Source organism: Phallusia mammillata, chromosome 7 (genome assembly GCF_965637545.1).
Source record: "Phallusia mammillata chromosome 7, kaPhaMamm4.hap1.1, whole genome shotgun sequence".
NCBI lineage: Eukaryota > Metazoa > Chordata > Ascidiacea > Phlebobranchia > Ascidiidae > Phallusia > Phallusia mammillata.
The window spans coordinates 5,833,864-5,853,260 of NC_137258.1; the positions used below are offsets into that span (position 1 = coordinate 5,833,864).

General features: G+C 35.7%; 1 protein-coding gene across 2 annotated transcripts; it reads left to right on the top strand.

Moving 5' to 3' along the window:
- Positions 1-1,229: 1,229 nt before the first annotated feature.
- Positions 1,230-19,315, top strand: LOC145237109 (cleavage stimulation factor subunit 3-like). 2 transcript variants are annotated; one of them, XM_080099858.1, is made up of 19 exons: positions 1,230-1,356; positions 1,452-1,531; positions 1,620-1,715; positions 2,597-2,692; positions 9,550-9,680; positions 10,016-10,117; positions 10,183-10,309; positions 12,242-12,400; positions 12,707-12,788; positions 12,933-13,042; positions 13,982-14,173; positions 14,967-15,110; positions 15,355-15,457; positions 15,654-15,723; positions 15,886-16,020; positions 16,159-16,219; positions 16,375-16,555; positions 18,019-18,174; positions 18,840-19,315. In XM_080099858.1, exons 2-19 carry the CDS (start codon positions 1,505-1,507, stop codon positions 19,034-19,036), a joined length of 2,169 nt encoding a protein of 722 aa, XP_079955984.1. In that variant the 5' UTR covers positions 1,230-1,356; positions 1,452-1,504; the 3' UTR covers positions 19,037-19,315. The 2 variants fall into 2 exon arrangements, with proteins under 2 accessions (XP_079955984.1, XP_079955985.1); XM_080099859.1 differs by lacking the exon at positions 1,230-1,356 and having other exon boundaries at positions 1,363-1,531.
- The last annotated feature ends 82 nt before the right edge of the window (positions 19,316-19,397 follow it).

A 19,397-nucleotide genomic window follows, 5' to 3' on the forward strand; every position in this document is an offset into this window, starting at 1 on the left:
TATGGTTAATATTAACCTGAAAAAGTATACGGCCCAGTAACAAACTCCTCGCGGACCGGTACCGGGCCGCGGACCGGCGGTTGCCGACCACTGCCATAGAGCACTAATATTAGTGCTCTATGGCCACACAATATTTACGATCCAAACGTCTTCGCAGGCCACACAACCTTTATTTGATGTTGACCCATAATAATGATTTTTTATGTTTATTTACCACTATCTTATGGGGCGCCGTTGTCGAATAAATTAAGTTGCTGCAAGATAGCTAAGTTGCAGCAAGATAGCTAACCTGCAACGAAACATAGCTAACTTGCAGCAACTTAGCTAACTTGCAACTCTAAGTTGCGGCAAGATAGCTATCTTTCGTCGCAAGTTACCCGGTGCATTGTGGGAAATTCATATCTAAATGTATGGAGATTTCCCACAATGCACCGGGTAACTTGCGACGCAAGATAGCTATCTTGCCGCAACTTAACGTCGCAAGTTAGCTAAGTTGCCGCAACTTAGCGTCGCAAGTTAGCTAAGTTGCCGCAACTTAGCGTCGCAAGTTAGCTATCTTGCCGCAACTTAGCGTCGCAAGTTAGCTAAGTTGCCGCAACTTAGCGTCGCAAGTTAGCTAAGTTGCCGCAACTTAGCGTCGCAAGTTAGCTAAGTTGCCGCAACTTAGCGTTGCAAGTTAGCTAAGTTGCCGCAACTTAGCGTCGCAAGTTAGCTATCTTGCCGCAACTTAGCGTCGCAAGTTAGCTAAGTTGCCGCAACTTAGCCTCGCAAGTTAGCTATCTTGCCGCAACTTAGCGTCGCAAGTTAGCTATCTTGCCGCAACTTAGCGTTGCAAGTTAGCTAAGTTGCCGCAAGATAACTTATATTGCGGCAAGTTAGCTAACTTGCAACGCTAAGTTGCCGCAAGTTAGCCATCTTGCAAGTTTTTTGTTTGTTTTCAAAACGGCGTTAAGGCGCCGTTGTCGAAAAAATTAAGTTGCGGCAACTTAATTTATTCGACAACGGCGCCCCATATTATCTAGGCCAATTTTGGCACGACCGAGGAGACTTTATCCGATAGTAACGTGAGAGGTAGCCTACGCAGCACAAAGTTTGTTGAAATAAATTTGGCCTATTTTTGATACCTTTAAAGTCAAAATGCAAAATATGGTTTCAATAACCGTTTCATGTAATCACGAGGAGGTGACAATTAAACCCGGCATCTTCTCCCCAGTTAAAAAAAATTATATTTCTATTGCATTGTGCGGCGACTCAATCGTCACGTGACTTCATCACGGCAATGCAGTGAAAACTGAAAAGTTCTGCTGGTTTTGCAAACAAACTGCAAGTTGCTTTTTTCATTTGAGCAGCAAACAGGTAAAGTGTTAGTGCATAATTTATACTGTGACTGCACTAATCAAATTTATGTAACAGTTAAAAGTAACAGCTGTTTTAAACGCGGTGCTTGACAGATACAAAGAGCTGCTCCGCCATTTTTGAATTGCGTTACACAGGCCACAGTATTATGGCGAATTCAAAGTCTTCCGATTTGGTAAGCTGCTGTTGTAAGCTGAAACTGATGTTTCAAAATAGACACTGTGATCTGACATATATTGAACTAAATTAAATAATTTATGCAGGAAAGTTTACCGGAGAGGATACGCAAAGTGGAAAGACGTCTTGAGGAAAATGCATATGACATTGATGCTTGGAACACATTGATTCGAGATGCACAGGTATTATTAGTATACAAAACTATGCAAACTTTATGATTGGTTATAGTTATGTATAATTTGTATTTGTTATAGTCAAAAAACACTGACACTAATATTGAAGTCACTTATACAGTGAATCAGATAACTTGACAAGACTATTTATGGTGATACAGATGAATGTTATCAACTTAGCATGCTTGAGATCCAAAAATCTTTAAGAGTTGACGGCTGGATTGGTGTAATGCTTTCATTTTTCCTAAATTTAGCTGATCTTTTCTGATTGCAACTCTAACTCCTAACTGCCAACAGTTAAAATGTAATAGTTTGCCAGAAAATTGTTAATAGTCCACACAGTTGCAAATTGCAATAGTTGGACACAGTTGTCACATTCCTGTTTACGACTTATGTTGTAGTTTTCAAAACATTTTCTGCTGTATACAACCCTTATGAAATTTTCCGGCAGTCAACCACAGAAGAAAGATATACAACATAAAACAGACATCAAAAAAGACAAATTTGGTTAATATAAACAGTTCCAATAGTTAGAGCAGGGGTCGGCAACCCCATGCAAGATGGCTTTTCATGACACGCCAACCGATTTGCGTGTTTCTATTGAAGTAACAATTTTACCTTTTACACTACTTGTTTTCAGTTTTTATCATGCCATTGTCTTAATTTCACCCTTACATGTACAAAACACTGCTTTCTCTTTATGATTGCTATCTGCTGGCACGAACAACTATTATTTAGAAAAACGTTGGCACGCGAGATCATTAACACATGGAAAAAAGTAATTGGCACATGTCGCCTAGAAGGTTGGAGTTTCTACTAGCCAGCATCAAGTTAATCAAATATTTGTGTAAACACATGATATTTCAGAATATAAATATCATGCTTTTCAGATGCAAAACATTCCCAAAGCAAGGAAAACCTATGAACGATTGATTTCACAGTTTCCTACTACCGGTCGATATTGGAAGATTTACATTGAGCATGAGGTTTGTGTTAATCTTTTCATTTTCTTCATTTTTTGAAACCTAACAGTAATGCCATAAAACATAAAACTTGTCCTACACCTACAGCTTTCCTGGTTGTTGGCGAAAAAACAGCTATTTACACCAAAGGCACCTTCGGCTGAAAACTGATATTTCATGTCTTAACCTCAGGCCCACTGTGATTAAACTGCTTTTAAAAGCCTAAACATTCATTCTATGCAAATTTTACAACAACTTGTGTTTTTTTATTTGATAAGTGCTTTTTATCACTGTGCCGTACTTTTAAGGTCATGCAAACTGAGTTTGCAGTAAAACCAAATACTCAAAGATATATTAGTCTTTTATTGAGTTGTGTAAGAGGTGACAAGGGCAGAAAAAGATCTGGATGAGTTTGAGTAAGTTGTTTTTGTCTCTGATAAATTTAAGATGATTTTGATTGTCTTTGGTTAATTTTACTTTATTATCTTGGGACCAAACATTAACTGAATTTCCCTGCTTCTGGCTTAAACGCATTGAGTTAAAAAAGAAGGATGTAGCAAGCTATACAGTATGTGGTATATTGATGTAGCCAATTTGCACACAATGGCTGCAGTTACAGATGCAGGAAGTTACAAAGCAGCCAATCACAATCAAGTGTGAAAGTAAAAAGGGTTGGGAGGCACAACATAGAATTATTAGCAGTTTCAAGTTATTGTACAAAGTTATCACATGTTGAAATAACTTGTTTTTTCTGCTTATTATCAGTATACTATAGCATTTGGGGTTGCCACAATGCATTCACTCATCAGAAGCAACATAGCATTGTACAAAACCAAGTCTTTGAATACACCAATGGAGCCATTGCCTAAAGTGGGATTTCTCTTTGAGCGCTAAAATATCTTCTTTCACATAAAGTACACTTCTGCTGCAACAGCTTTGAAGTTTATATTTTTTGTCTGTAAATTCTGTTTGTTGCAAGATTTGCAAACTTTCTGAGAAGATATCTTCATCATATCAAACCAGTATTCGTGAAGTTTCTTTCTGTTCTAAAAAGCTTTCTTTTTGAATTTTTGTGTTTGTTTCATTCTATTTCACACAGTCCACAATCCTGTTTTCACTCAAGTTATGTATGATTAGCTAAAAGATTAAGCAGCAAGATAGTTTTATTCAACTAATTATTGATTGGATGCCTTGCAACAAGCTTATTATTGATGTCATGAAAGTACTTTGTGGACACAACACATATGTTCATGATGAACTACACATTTAAATGATACATAATTTTTATGCTCTGGCTGGGGATCAACCAACATAAATGAAAATTGTAGGTGTCAAGGTAGGAAATATATTGGTACTCTTTTAACACGTTGACCGCCAACTATGAGTTACCTCATAGTTGACGATCTAGCCAGGCTTGCCAGATACGAGTATACTCGCAGTAGACTTATTCGATTGTAACGCGCCTAAAACGAGCTGGCGTCTCGAACTAACGTTGTGGATGCGTTTTGGCAACACCGAGACACCCTACACCACCAGGTTACCTACGAGTTAACTCGTAGCATGGCACAAAATATTTTGACTCTCTGATTTTAGAAAGACACTAAAACATATTTGGCAAATTTAAGAACAACATAGGAATATCCCTTGGCAGTCAACGTGTTAACTGATTAAGATAAGTTTAAAACAGTTTCATTTGGTTTAGTACAGCTTTGCCCAATGTGTGTTGTCAGTATTCTACTTAGACATGACCAGTCACTAATGTTATAACGCTGCGATAACTGGTGGGTGTGTCATTAATTTGAAATATCTAGGTGTAAATTGTTTAGAGGTAAAGTCAAGTTAATGTCCTGTTTTTCATGAGACAAAAGTTTGCCAATGTACAGTTAAGTTTCATAAAAAAACACTCATGCTCATTAATGTAAATGTTGAAAATAAATTTGTACCTAAAGCTGTCAAAACACTTCATATTTTACAAATCCATGCACTTAAATTACAAAATTCTAAATCAGAGGCCGAAAAAACATTTTTGATCTCAAATTTCGGATTTCATTCTGGTTGTGTGATGACAATGTGATAATAGTCCACCTGTTTTAGAAAAACCCATCAATCTGTGTAACACTTTAACCACTTACCTCCTGATCCGTGCTTTTGTTGAAAACAACAAAAACTTGTCAAACAAAAGTTGTGTACCTCAGTTGGTAAAGAACCAGACTTACCTTGCTTTACACAATTCTGTAGAAGTCAATTCATTCATTAATAAACAGTTTATTTAGTCATGGTACCTAGAGCGCTAAACCAGTGAAAATCAAAAATATTGAAGTGTAAAAATTGATTTATGATCGCTTGATTTCTTAGAGTGAGTTTATATTTAATCACTTTTTTGTGTCTAGTTACTAAACAAGATGGGTTGGGTATATATAGAAAAATATACATCTTCTGTATGCAAAATCAATGACACATGAAGGTTGTCTTGGGTGTGGTATTTTTCAGACTATGTTAGGTTACTGGGAAGTTCCATGACAAAATTTAACGGACATTGATCCAGCCAAGCAGGTAGAACCATATTGGTCACATGACCTGACCAAACAATTTAGGCAGCATTGCCACACCTCTGAAGAACCTGATGGGCTGAACTCATTTGAAGTTCTAGACTTAAGGCAGAAGATGGATTTCTTAACAACACATCAATTTATGACATGAGGTGCAAAAAGCAGACAGTAGTTTCGACCCAAAAATAAATAAATAAAGACAAATACAAAAAACAAAATTAAGACTGTTACAAAATCAAAACAAACATTTAAAATATCAGACTTGTGATTCTTTTATATCATGTACAAAAAATATACAATTTAGACCAGTGGTTCTCAACTGGTGGTCCATTTTTGGGTGGTCCACACTTCACAGGACGTCCACTAATTTTTTTGATAAACTAGAGATGATTGCATCTTACATGTTAAAAGAGTATCAAAATGTTAGCTGTTAATAATTGACTTCTTGAAAATCGGTTTTAAACAATTATGTTTCAAGCCCAAGTAGTAGTTTTGTATGCGTACTTCGATCTTGCTCAAAAATAAAATGGTCCATGATATTATTTTTACTGGAGTGGTGGTCCATGGCCTGAAACGAGTTGAGAACCACTGATTTAGACAGTCATTTTAAGTTAAAACAACTCAACAACAAAATTTCCTAAAAGCTAAAATCAACACTTTAACAAGTTTTAAATATAGATACAGACTAGTGATTTTATTATTTTTAGGTAGTATCAGATGTTTTTGTGATATCTTTTTTGCCAACATTAGCAACTTTAAAAGTTAACATGTATACTGAAAAGAAAGTTTATTGGTCTTATGTGTGTGAGCTTTTCATTTGTTTTAACGGACTTGCATGGCCACTTTACCTTAAATTTTATTTTGATGAATTTAGGTAGTACATAAGGTTTTAGTTGTGCTCCATTAGCTTAGTTTGGTCCAAACTCCCTGTCCGGTACCCTACTGTGTTGGTGTCCACATATAGATACAACTTTGGTGCTGTGTATAAGACATTTCTAATTTGGATGAAACATTTCAAGTTGCTGTAATAGTTTAATCATAAGAAAGTTGTTGCAAACACAGAAGTTTTTTTGCTTGAAACTGATTTATTTTTAAATTTTCATTGTCTGCACCCAGCAATAGCAAATTTAAACTTTTTTCTTGTGTCATAATGTGAATTTTCTGTTGTGCTTTGGAAGTTATTTACACATCACTGAGTTCTTGTTGTTTCACCACCACTGGATGCTTTAAAACAGGGGCGTGCAACTGTTTATCGCAGTGGGCCACAACTTACAGTTAAAATATTGCTGAGGGCCAGACAATAAAGCAACACATACATTTTTTAAACAATTTATTTAATAGCCCTTAGAGTACTTTTGATCAATGGGATATCTGCTAACCTTATCGTAGAATAAATCTCAATATATTTACTGCACCTATAAATCACGTACTGAATCAATTGCTAGAAAGGCAGTTCTTTCATAATGCACACTATGATGCAACAAAGGGAATATTTCGTCACAGTGGATAAAACTTTATCACTATGTGAGGTTGTACAAAGTCAAAAATACCAGTGATGGTGTACAAATAGCAACATTCCATGCTCTATCAGTAAAAAGTATTGATAAGAAATAGAGTACTTTGAAGTCTGCGCGGGCCACAAAAATAGATGCCGCGGGCCGGACACTGGCCCGCGGGCCGTATGTTGCACGCCCCTGCTTTAAAAGCAAATATGTGGGACTTTTGCATTTTGGACACCTGTGACTTTTAGCCAAGAAAATACCCTGTGTTTCATAAAACAGCTGAAATTAATAATTATTAACCGACACATTTTGGTTTAAATCTTTTTTTTGTCTTCTGTAAAGTTTATCCATGCACTTTTGGCATGAATTCCTGAATGAATGTCGATAAACCTTATACAGGTGGAACATGTACTGCCTGTTATGGTTGACTTGATAACCCTGCTGTTACCCCGCTAGCCCCCTAAAATGACTGAAATTATAATATCGACCCATTTTGAGGTGTTGATTGTTGTGTTTTACCATGTAGCCCCACAGTTTACCCCTCCAACCCTAAAATGTATAAATTGTTTTTAACAATTTAAATACAGGAATAGTCATTACTGTGTTTGACTTTACAACACCAAATTTCTCATGGTAACCTTTTGAAATGCAACATTTACAACTTTGCACATAAGAAAAGGAATTATAGATACGGTGGTATATTGTTCGCTCCTTTTGACTTGTTTGAAGCCGAAATTAGTACTTAATCGATCTAGAAATAAATCTGATTTGCTGTTACCTATTGTTGTGTTTTATTGACAGTTGACCTAATTTCCAGGTCATAAATGTCGTTGGTAGTGCCTGTGTTGAATTTTTTTAAGACATATTTAACACATCTGATTTGAGATATCCAGATTTATTTTTAGCAACAACTCCTACATTTGGACCCTAGATATATTTAATATTTATACTGTTCACCAAAATACTTATCCTGACAGATCCTGGACTAAACAATTTAGTTGAGTTTGCCATCTACATATTTTGGTAGGGGGACACAATTCTTACGGGCTTACTTGGAGGGCCACAAGGCCCAAAAGTTACATAAAGGAGGCACCGTCCATGAAAGGTTGAAAACTACTGATCTACACTAAGGCTCTTGTTTAATCTATCGTTATATTGGATTGTCTCCCTAACAATTTTTATGACTTAGTTTTTTTCACACATATTTCACTAAAAAAAGCTAAAATAAAAACCAACACACTGACCAAAGAGCATACTACTTTTTTAAAACCGTTAATAATACTACTGTAAAATATGGACATGGCATGTCATAATATTTTCAAATTGCACAAACACCTATATATTGTAATTGGAAAGAATACAACAATGTTATTATGAACATGACCTCCAAAATATGCCTTTTTAGCACAAGGTCAAATAACATCACAAGGAAATCCTTTGAGGACATCGGTGATCCAATTTTTTTATTACTTTGAAAAGAAGAAAAAAAATTGATAAGTTTTTTCACTCAAAAGCAGTTGGTGCTTTGTACTTCTGGTAGTTTAAGTTTTAGTCAAAGAAAACGAGGAAGAAAGGATTGTGAAGCACAAAAGGATTGTTTTGTTATGAGCGAAACATGTTGATGTAAACAACTAGATCACACAAACGAACAGCTTAAATCACTTTAAATTGTGCCACATTTGTTTTGTTGTACATCTGTCAACTGCCCAAAATAATGCCCAACAAAATCTGTCATTTTTTTCTTAAATGCACCTGTCATTTGTTTCAAAACAATAGATTTTGCAAGGGATATGCAGCTGTAATGTGTTAGTAATGTAATCGATACTAAACATACCCAAATATTTCAAATCTGTCATTTTGATTTGCCAAAACAAAATACTTTACCAACGGCGTGGCAAGCAATCTGTAGACACAGCGGTTAGGTTATTGAATAGGTTTTCATTTGCCAACAATTGCAAATCTTTAGGCATCAATTTCTTCAAAGTTAGTTTTTGAGGTTGAAAAAAGATTGGGCTTATTAAACTTAAATACATCACTACACTGTATCCATACAAACTGTTTGGACACAACACTCCTGTTAAAAACCTACAGTCTAAAAAGGCAGGATTAGTGTCTTTATGATTTTACAACGCAACAGCAGCTTCATGCAAAGTTAAGACACAAATAATAGCTTTCAGTTTTCTAGTTTCTTTTCATAAATATTGTTATTCAGCAATTGTATTGGAACCTGACCGCATCCAACTAAATTTCATAGTAAAAACACATCTAACTGTTTTTCTTTAAAGCAACCATTAAAAATAAAACGATTTTAACTTGAAAACAATTTTATTTACTTTTTAAATTATCAATGAAACAATACATTTTTTCTTTCCATTTTATTTTAAAAATCGGATTTGCATTAAATGTTCCAGGTTGAAAAAACAACAAAAATATACGATAATATAAAATAAAAATATGTTGAAATAAGCAAATTAAAAACAAATAGTCATTAGAGATAGTTTAAAAAATATAAATTTACTCGCCATAAAATTACTTACCTGAGAGAAAGTTGACATGCCATAAAAATGATTTGTCAGTTACAATGAAAAATTTCTAAAATTCTCTTAGCAGAAACTATTGTCTTGTGCAGAAAAAACATTGTTTAGATTCAAAAGAAGTTTTGGTTTTATGTGTTTATTTGAATCTAAACAATTTTTTTACTGATATTGTTCAAAATCGTGCATTTTGCGACAAACCCTATTCTGTCACTGAAAGGTAAGTTTTACTTTAAAAGCAAGCTAGACATTTCAGTTGCATAACCTACAATGTTAAGCCCACAATTTTTTTACAGATGAAGTCCAGAAATTACGAAAAAGTTGAAAAACTTTTCCAGCGATGTTTGATGAGAGTTCTTAACATTGATTTGTGGAAATGTTATCTTACTTACGTCCGTGAAACTAAGAGTGGCTTGTCGTCTTACAGGTGAACATTAAATAATTTGCTAATTGGATGTTTGAATGCAACTAATGTATTGAAAAAAATCATTTATGTGAGACTGTGTACATATATAAACTTATAGGCGCATACAAAATGTAGTAATAGCAACATTAGTTTTTCTGTAAATTTTTGTACCTTTTTTTCAAATTTATTGACGCTGTTCTCAACTCCAATTACAGTACAACAAAACATGTTAATTTTCAGAATAAAGGCAAACAGTTTTTAAAATAAAGTCACAATACAACAGTAGAGCTTGCTGAAGTCTAACTGTGTCACACCAAATCTTAACAAAGGTATACCTTATGAATACATTTTTACAGAGAGAAAATGGCCCAAGCATATGACTTTGCATTGGAAAAAATCGGGATGGACATAATGTCATATCAGATCTGGTCTGATTATGTTTCATTTCTTAAATCTGTGTAAGTATAAGTACTTTAATATGACTGTGCACTTCACAAAGTTAAATGAAACTTCTTGGTTGCAGTGAGGCAGTTGGGTCATATGCAGAAAACCAAAGAATTACAGCTGTAAGAAGAGTTTATCAACGTGGGTGTGTGAATCCTATGATAAACATTGAACAGCTGTGGAGAGAATATGCACAATATGAACAAGTAAACAACTTTAATTTATTTATCACCCCCTTGAGCTGACAATCTGTAGGTAATGGTATCAGAAGTAATACTATTTTGTTGATTTGCAACTACTTCCAATATTAAGTTCTGTTATTTAGTGCACTTTTTTCTTGACAAACAATTATCTATGGTTATGAATTTAAGATTCCTGGGCAATCTGTTTGATACTGTTATGTAGTTAAGTGGTTTTGTCAGTGTTATACTTTTACTAAAAACATATGTGTGTTTGGAGCTGTAAACAGTTACTACAATCTGTAATTAAAACACATTTTTGGATTAGGTATTGATTATTATGGGTCCCCTTCCCTGAAGGGGACACATATTGTTTTTGTCCGTATTTTTTTTTTCTATTTTCTGTCTAACGCTGGCTTGTTAGACGCATTTGGTTAAGAAAGAGTGCTTCAAATTTATTCAAATTTGGACAGATGTTAGTTATTAATCTAAATTTGATCCTCCTGAAGTTTGACCCCGAATTACCCAGCGGTTCACCCAGAGGCCCCCAAAATGCAAAATTTTTAAAACATGGTTTGTTATATGCGTTTGGTCAAGAAAGAGTGCTTCAAATTTGTTTAAATTTTGTTAGATGTTAGTTATTAACCAAAATTTGATCCTCCTGAAGTTTGACCCTGAATGACCCAGGGGTTCACCCACAGGCCCCCGAAACGTAAATTTTTTAACGCTGGTTTGGTAAAGAAAGAGTGCTTCAGATTTATTCAAATTTGGACATATGTTAGTTATTAATCCAAACTTGATCCTCCAGAAGTTTGACCCCGAATTACCCAGCGGTTCACCCACAGGCCCCCGAAACGTAAATGTGTCTAACGCTCGTTTGGTCAAGAAAGACACTGTAGGCAGAAGTCCCAAGAGAGTAACTCACTGGTTTACGATAGCAGGAGGGCTCAGCTTGACGTCGGACAGACGTTTTACGAGACGTCGTTTTGGTGATCAGAAATCAGCTGTTTTGCACAGCAATGCTATTTCGTTTTATTGAGTTATCACTCACATTTTCAGTTTTGGCAAAGGTTTCACACCTATGACGTGATTTAAACCTAATAAGCGTGCTTCGGTTTCGTATATGTTAAGCAAAACTTGTTAATCAAAATAAAGTTCAAAAAATAAACTTGACATTTTTGCAAGGTAAATGTTTTTTTTAAATGCTCGTTGTCAGGTCGGCCGCCGCATGACCACGGTTTACTTAAGGTCAATTAGTAGGTATTACTAACACAGTTCAGAACTTTCTTTCGTCATAACGTAGCGTTTTTTTTGGCAATAAATTTAGGAATCAACACTCAAGGCATGTATAAATTAGGTTAAACGGCGTTGTTGAACAGTAAGGACGGCGTGCTATTGAAAACGGTGTCAATAGGTCAAACAGTCGTTTGGCGTGTGCACCCTGAGAGGTTACTACAGGTCAATGGTTTTGCGAAACAAAGTTAAATGAAAAACAAATTGTTATGTGTACACTTGTAGCAAATTGCTTTTTAATTTAAAGTGTCTGTAACACAACTGTTACAGCTTTCTAGAAAAAAATGTGTTTAAAACCCGACCTTGGACGACAATATCTGGGTCAAAGCAAGAGATTAAATTAAAGTACTGTATTTGTTTCGTTCTTTTTTAATGTTTTTGTAATTATATGACAATAATAGTGCAAACAGAATACGAACAAAAATTTTTTATTGTTGGGTTAATGCTTGCTAAAAATTTGTCCTTAAAAATCTAAAAGTCACCGCAACATTTGTTTACCGTAAATCCGCACAAACACGCGTGTGGGGACCCATTAGTTTTTGTTTACAAAAACAATCATATGTGTAGATCAAATGATGTGTATAGGAAATTGGTAAATATCGTATAGAATATATAAAATGGAAGTATATCAGAAAGCCACCCTTCTAGTTGCAAATGGCTTTTCAGGGCATCAATCCAATAATTGCCAAGAAAATGGTTGATGATAAAACTCGTGAATATTCAAACGCAAGAAGGGCAGCTAAAGAATTGGAAGCTATGACAAGAAGTCTACAACGTCACAACCCTGCTACCCCACCAAATGGTAGCTCAGAGGAATCACGCCAGGTGCAAATTTTTGTAAAGTAAACCAAAGGATGGCTCACAACTAAGTGTACTATTGCAACATACCAATGCTGCAAAACGTAATACCAGATGCCAGATGCTTTTGAAGATTTTAAATTAAATAACATAGATTTAGATTTAAGCTCAATTTACCATTAGTGCCAAGTTTTTTTGTCGGTCAACATAAAATTCAGATCTCAAAAATAATAACATTGCTTTCTAACTGGTAAACTAAAGTTATGAGTCATTTTCAGAAAGCTGCTAACTTTTTTCAAGGCACATGCTTTTATGTTTACTTCAATAATTTAGGTAATGTTGTGGAAAAAATACATTGACTGGGAAAAATCAAATCCTATGAGATCTGAAGATGCAACATATATTTCAAAAAGAGGTATTTTAAATCCTAGTTTATTTATTTTAAACAATTGCAATTTTTGTTGCTCGGTTAAACCTTGATTTTCAGATTTTTTTATAATAAATTTGAAAAAAGAATACAAATGCTAAAAAATGTATTTTTTTAATTGATTTTGTGCAGTAATGTTTGCATATGAGCAAAGTCTTTTGTGTTTGGGCCACCACCCCGATGTATGGTATGAAGCATCTCAATATTTATCAAGCACAAGCAAGCTGATGCAAGAAAAAGGAGTAAGTGGTACAACTAGTTTCATATCTTTCACAAGGCAGCAGCCTTTTTTAGACACACTTGCTGAAAAAAAAGAAGATAAATATAACTAACACAAGCAAGTGTTAAGCTGCAGACAGTGCACACTGTTTCGACCTATAAGGTCTCATCAGTGCAGCTGGTGACGAGAGATCGGCCGCATTGGCTAGTGTAGCCATTCAACGGCACTCCAGTTCGTTGGGAGCACAGGGTACAACCCCATGCATCACCTAGTCTGTGCGATGCACTGTCTGCAGCTTATCACTTATTGGCTCTATGCTTTTACAAGTAAGTGTAATGTCATAATAAAACTTTACACTGACGCTGATCGTCTGCCACTCTTTATGAGTATATTTTGTAACTAACACAAACACACATTTGTTATCAAGCTCTAAAATATGAGACTAAAATTATACTGCTTTTTTACCTGTTTGATCCAGGCACGCTATTGCTAATTTAGATCAAGACATGCGTTTATTTTGGTGCAGGTATATGCTTCCATATGGAAGTGTTAGTAGTCAACAGCACCTGAATATTGTTTCTCCAGCCTAAATAATGTAGTGTTTTTGTCTACTACTAATTCAAATCTCGCCCACTCTTGTTTTATATCATTACATTTGTTTTGTATCCCAGCAGGTGCGCTCCCTGTACTGCTTGTTAAAGTAGTAGGGACATTTCAGCCTTAGCGTTTTATTTACCAAAATCGGGACATTTTAATTCAGATCCGATTTTTAGTGATTTATCCTTAAAAATCACTTTTTAGAATTCTGTAGTTCCAACTTAATAGAGGTGTGAATTTTTAGTGCTCAATCCGTTAAAGGACGTTAAAGTTTATGTTTTGCCCAGAAGGTGTAGTGTTTTCACTGTGCGAATTTCGTGGAAATGATTTGGCGTGTACAAACAAAAATTACAAAAAATTGAAGGACACGAATTCCAGCAAGATTCTTTCCGACGAGTCATCCTCTCTGTACGAACGAGCCATTTCATCTGTTATGAAGGACAACACGCTCATCCATTTTGCGTACGCCGACTTTGAGGAGAGCCGCATGAAACACGACAAAGTTCACACAATATACCAACGACTTCTTGATATCAAAGACATCGACCAGACCCTGGTATGTTGAAACTCAAAATAAAGCATGTTGGTTTCCCATTAGCTGACTGTGTCCGTTTTAAAATGCATTTTTGAAGAAAGAAGCATTTTATAAAAAGTTTACTACTGGAAAATACTATCAAGATAAATTTTCCAAATTCCAATGGAAAACTTTTTTCGCGCTTTGGAAAAACACTGACTTCGTTATCACGAAGTTTCCTTTTTTGGACTTGTTCCGTAAAAAATAAATAATTATTAAGTTAAATTAACTTTGAGAATGGAAAGCATTTTCCAAGTTACGAAATCTGTCAATGAATTCAATGGAATATATATATTTCGCCTAATGGCATCATCAGTTCCTATAAAAACCACAAGATAATACATCAATAAAAGTAAAAGAAAAGTAAAAACACAACAAAACAAAGTGAGACGAAAACTCTAAACTGAAAACAGAACACTACAGACATTGCTGACACTGCCGCTTTCGAATTGGTTTGTCAAGCAAAGTTAGACTGCTGACCCAACAGCGAGCCACGTCTTATCTTTACCAGGCGCGCACGGCACAGCTTTGGGCACAAAGGCCCATGTTGCCTGTTGAAGGGTTAGATACTGTTCAGTTCAAATACTCTCAGTTAAATTAACTTTAATTTGTTAAATTTTAATTTTGATCTGTGACACACGTTTTGCAGAGAATTTGGCGAAATGTTGCAAAAATATACGGATTGCGAGTTTCGTGTCTTGCAGATACAAGTGTCATGAAAAAATTAACCGATATGAACGTTTCTCCACTGTTAACCGAAACACGCTCTATTTAGACTTACATCCAATACATGAAATTCACGAGGCGAGCTGAAGGCATCAAAGCAGCTCGGGCTGTGTTTAAAAAAGCGCGGGAAGATCAGAGAATCAAATACCACGTGTTTGTTGCTGCCGCCCTAATGGAGTATTACTGCACTAAGGTAAGGATTTTTTGGTAGTACTAAACATTTTTTGTCCTATTATAAGTTATGGACATATGAAAGGACGTTTTTCTTATGTTGTATCCTAGAATGATTTTCTTTACTTTTGTTACTGTTTTTTATGAAGCATTAACATATTTTTGAAAAATGGAATGTCATATTCAAGAATTTTTTTTAAAATGGAATGTCATACTCGAGAGTACGTTATAAACAGGTTGCTTATGTAGCGTACGTTTATGTTTAGGACAAGCAAATCGCCTTCAAGATTTTTGAGCTGGGATTGAAACGTTTCGGCCACGAGCCTGACTACCTTCTTGCATACATAGACTACATGTCGCATTTGAACGGTAAGCATACATTTAATACCCAGCCAAATAATATGCCAGTCCTTTAACTTTACCTTCTTTCGTTAAGGCTTAAAGTCATTAAAACTGACATTTTGTTATATGATTTTCTTGTTAGACTATCTTTTCCCAAATAGGCATTTATTCTGTCCAAAACAATTTAGGAATAAGGATACAAAATATTGTTGTTGTTTTTCAGAGGATAACAACACAAGGGTGTTATTTGAACGTGTTCTGACGTCGGGAAGTCTTCCTCCCGACAAATCAGGGTAAGTCCTCAAGTTAGTACCAACATTATTTTCGCAATAATGATTTGATGTTACCTTTTATTTGCAAAATTTTTGTTTTTAAAATAGTTAATTTGGTGTATGAAATAGTGTTTGGTATTGTACTTTTACAGAGTCTAAAATTTACCTAAAACGTTTTTTTAGAACAATTTGGAACAAATATCTTGAGTTTGAAAACAACGTTGGGGATTTGTCTTCTCTCTTAAAAGTTGAAAACCGACGACTTGAAGCGTTCAAAGCAGATTATGAAGGAAAAACGACGTGTCTACTGGTTGACAGGTAAGGGGCAATCAGTCATTAGCAGGAATTTAATGATCAGACAAGTTTAAAAACATTAAAGCTCGGCAAAAAACGTTTTTATTTGTCTAATGAATACATGGTGTATGCAAATAAATTAAAACACTTTTTTCGTTTCAGGTACCGGTTTCTTGATTTGTTTCCATGTTCAACAGAACAACTACGCGCTCTTGGCTACAAGGTTTGCATTAAATTGACAATTTTCATCAAAAGAAAGTTTGCAAATTAGTGAAACAAAATTGGAAACACTGTTTAGAACAAATGTTTCAATTTTTTTTTTTTAATTGAAATATCGGTATTGCAGCATTTTTTATGTTAAATTCATTGTGTTTACAGCAAGATGTATGGGGTCAAAGCAAGCTTGCCACTGCTAGTTCGATGTTAACAACGTCTGCTGCGGTCGCTTCAGAAACCGGCACGTCTTCTTCCACAGATGTAGCTGAGACGAAAAAACGCGCTGGTTATTATGTACCAGATTTCGCTCAAATGTTACCATATAAACCCAAGCTTCGCCCCTGTAAGTTGTTGGTTTTGTATTAACCCTACAAAAATCAATACCGGAAGAAATGTAGGCTTTAGTTTAGTTTAGAGCAGCGGTTCTTAACCTTTTTTTGTCCACGCCCCCCTAAGAGGTTTGTCCGGCACTTCACGCCCCCCTGAAACAGGCAAAAACGGATGTTTTTTTTCAAACACTTGCAGCAATAGAACTGCAAGAAGTCTCTCATGCCTATGTTATAAACCAGGGGTCACCAAATTGCAGCGGGGACTTTAAAGATAGTGCAAACATGCAGCATACATTTTAGTAATTATTTTACCTGGTCTAACAACACTTTACAAGGCATAAGTGTGATCCAAACGCAGTTTGTTACGTCACAGATAAAAGCAATTAAGGTATTGTACGCGAACAATTGCTTTTTTGTTCCTTGAGATAGAATAAAGGTGCATTAGTTGGTAAATGAGACACTTTTATGTTTTTCATAATTTTACAATAAAACATCGGCACCATCCCAATACTAATACGATCGTGGAAAGGCATGAATCCTCTGCGGTCTAGTCAAAATCGCCTCACGAGTGCCAGTTTGGGAAGGCTGCGTCAGGGCTTGTGAGCCATGCGGCTCTCGCGCGTGAATAATAAAATTATCCGGCCCGCTGTGAAAAAGTTTGGTGACCCCTGTTCTATACTGATCAACTAAAAACTTTGCCACGTATGTCATTATTCAAAATGTGTGTTACGTCATAAGGCATCATAATATTCACTTCTTTTTAAATATCGTTGGTTGTTTGCTCTCAAACAACGCACTACATTTGCAAAATAAATTTTAGGGGGACTTGAGTCAAAAGTTAAATAAATGTGAAAAAAAATTTCAGCTCTTAAAATTCTAAAATTCAGCTCTTTGCGTCATCTATCGAAATTTAGCTAAATGTGGGGCTGACGTGAGTTATGGTTTTCGTACCTCTACCCGTTTAAACAATTTGCCGTCACCAGAAATTATTTCGCTTGGTTGAAAATAACGTAGCGACACAATTGCACTCCAAATTCAAATAATGATAAAGCTAGTACTAGCTGCACAAGATCGGAAAAACATTGGACGGCGGATAAGTTTAAACACCACTGCTGTATCGATATAGCGTCAAACTATATCTAGAAGGCAATGACATTGCTTTAAGTTAAAACGTATTGCCACTATTTGATTTTCCAGCAGCCTTCTCTGAGCGGTGGCGGTCCGACAGTTAACTATCCCCGGTATAAAGCAGATATATATATACCATTGTCCGCACCATACGGTTGTTTCAAAAACTTCGGCCAGATAAAAAAAATTGCCTTTGTTACGAACATTTCGAGGCGATTCTAACTGTAATCGCCTATAGCGTTAACTTCATGAAAAAAAAACAGTTTATGCGCTGATCGGCCATACCAGTTGCAGTGGCTATGGTTACGGACTTTTACGTCTATATATTATTCCGTTATATTTGTTTTAGTCCCCGGTTCCCACCCAGTTCCAGGCGGAGAATTTCCGATTCCCGGTCCCGCGACGAGTCTTTTGAAGCTGATGCCTCCTCCACATTGTTTCCACGGTCCGTTTGTGAAAATCGATGATCTCATGGACAAATTTGTCGACTGCAAGCTTCCTTCTGGTAAGTGGCAGAACTAAATAACTCAATTAAAAAAGAGAATTCGCTAAGGTGAAGCCCCAGCAAAGACAAACACTCTACACTACAGTAATGTGTGTTTTTTAAAGTGTCCACTTTGATGTAATTCAGTGTTTTCAACCCATTTTTATCTGACTGCCCACGAGACGAGACAAATAATATGCGACTTCCAGTAACTCACGTGCGTTTTGATCCAATACTGTTTTTATACTTGAACAAACTAGCTAACTTTCTGTGCTTAAATCGACGAATTACAGTAAAATGTGAGTAACTGCTGTTCTTGACTTTGATTACAAAGGTGAATTTGGCATAAGTGTTGGAGACATCCATGAAATATACTAACGATACAGCGGCAGGGTACCTCCAGTTTGGCAAGAAAACACACCAAATGCTTGTTTTTTGTGTTAAATTAATTCCTAAACATCTCAAGGAACATTACCATACGTTTAATGTTTTTTGTTAATAGGACGTTTTTGATTGTAATGCGATACTTTAGTGATATCACTGATGATGGCATGAGCATTTGCCGGAACGTTTGAAAAGTAAAGCGTGTCGCTTTTTACGTTTATTTGGGCCGCTATTTTCACTATTAAACTTATGAACAGATCTCTATATATGGTGTTCCAAAGTGCGATACTTTATTTTCACAGAAAAAGACTGGCTGAAGCAAGTGAATTCAGGTGGCCAAGGACACACGATCAGCGTAACGGGGAAAAGTCAAATATCTGGGGTAAAACGGGGATCCACCAGGGGTGACTCCGATGACGAATCAGCCCCAAACTCGAAATCATCCGCTCCCCCAGTAAATGACATTTACAGAGCAAGACAGCAAAAAAGAGTGCGATAATTTTGCTTTGGAAACACTGCTGAAAAACATTTGCGAGAACACTGCCAGAAATTCTTCAAACCAGTGTACAACTAGTAACTGTGTATGGTAAAAAATATTTTTAAAATCATAATATTCCCAAACAACAAAATTTTACTGGCTTGTGTTTAATAGTTTTTATAATTTTTTTCTTTTGTAAACACTGGTAGATGTACTGGAAGAATCATTTCTGCAGTTAACCGCGTTCTGTTTTGTGTGTTGTACAAAACGCTTTCTTAATACATCTTTCGTTCAACGATGCATTTAAGGGCAAAACTGAGCAGGTGCAAGCTTTACATCACGTGATTGATACTGTGAAATTGCATTACCGCAGCGTCACGTG

Coding starts and splice junctions, on each gene's coding strand:
- LOC145237109 (XM_080099858.1), top strand. CDS start 1,505: ATGGCGAATTCAAAGTCTTCCGATTTG. Junction 16,220..16,374: donor TACGCGCTCTTGGCTACAAG/GTTTGCATTAAA, acceptor TTGTGTTTACAG/CAAGATGTATGGGGTCAAAG. Junction 16,556..18,018: donor TAAACCCAAGCTTCGCCCCT/GTAAGTTGTTGG, acceptor TATTTGTTTTAG/TCCCCGGTTCCCACCCAGTT.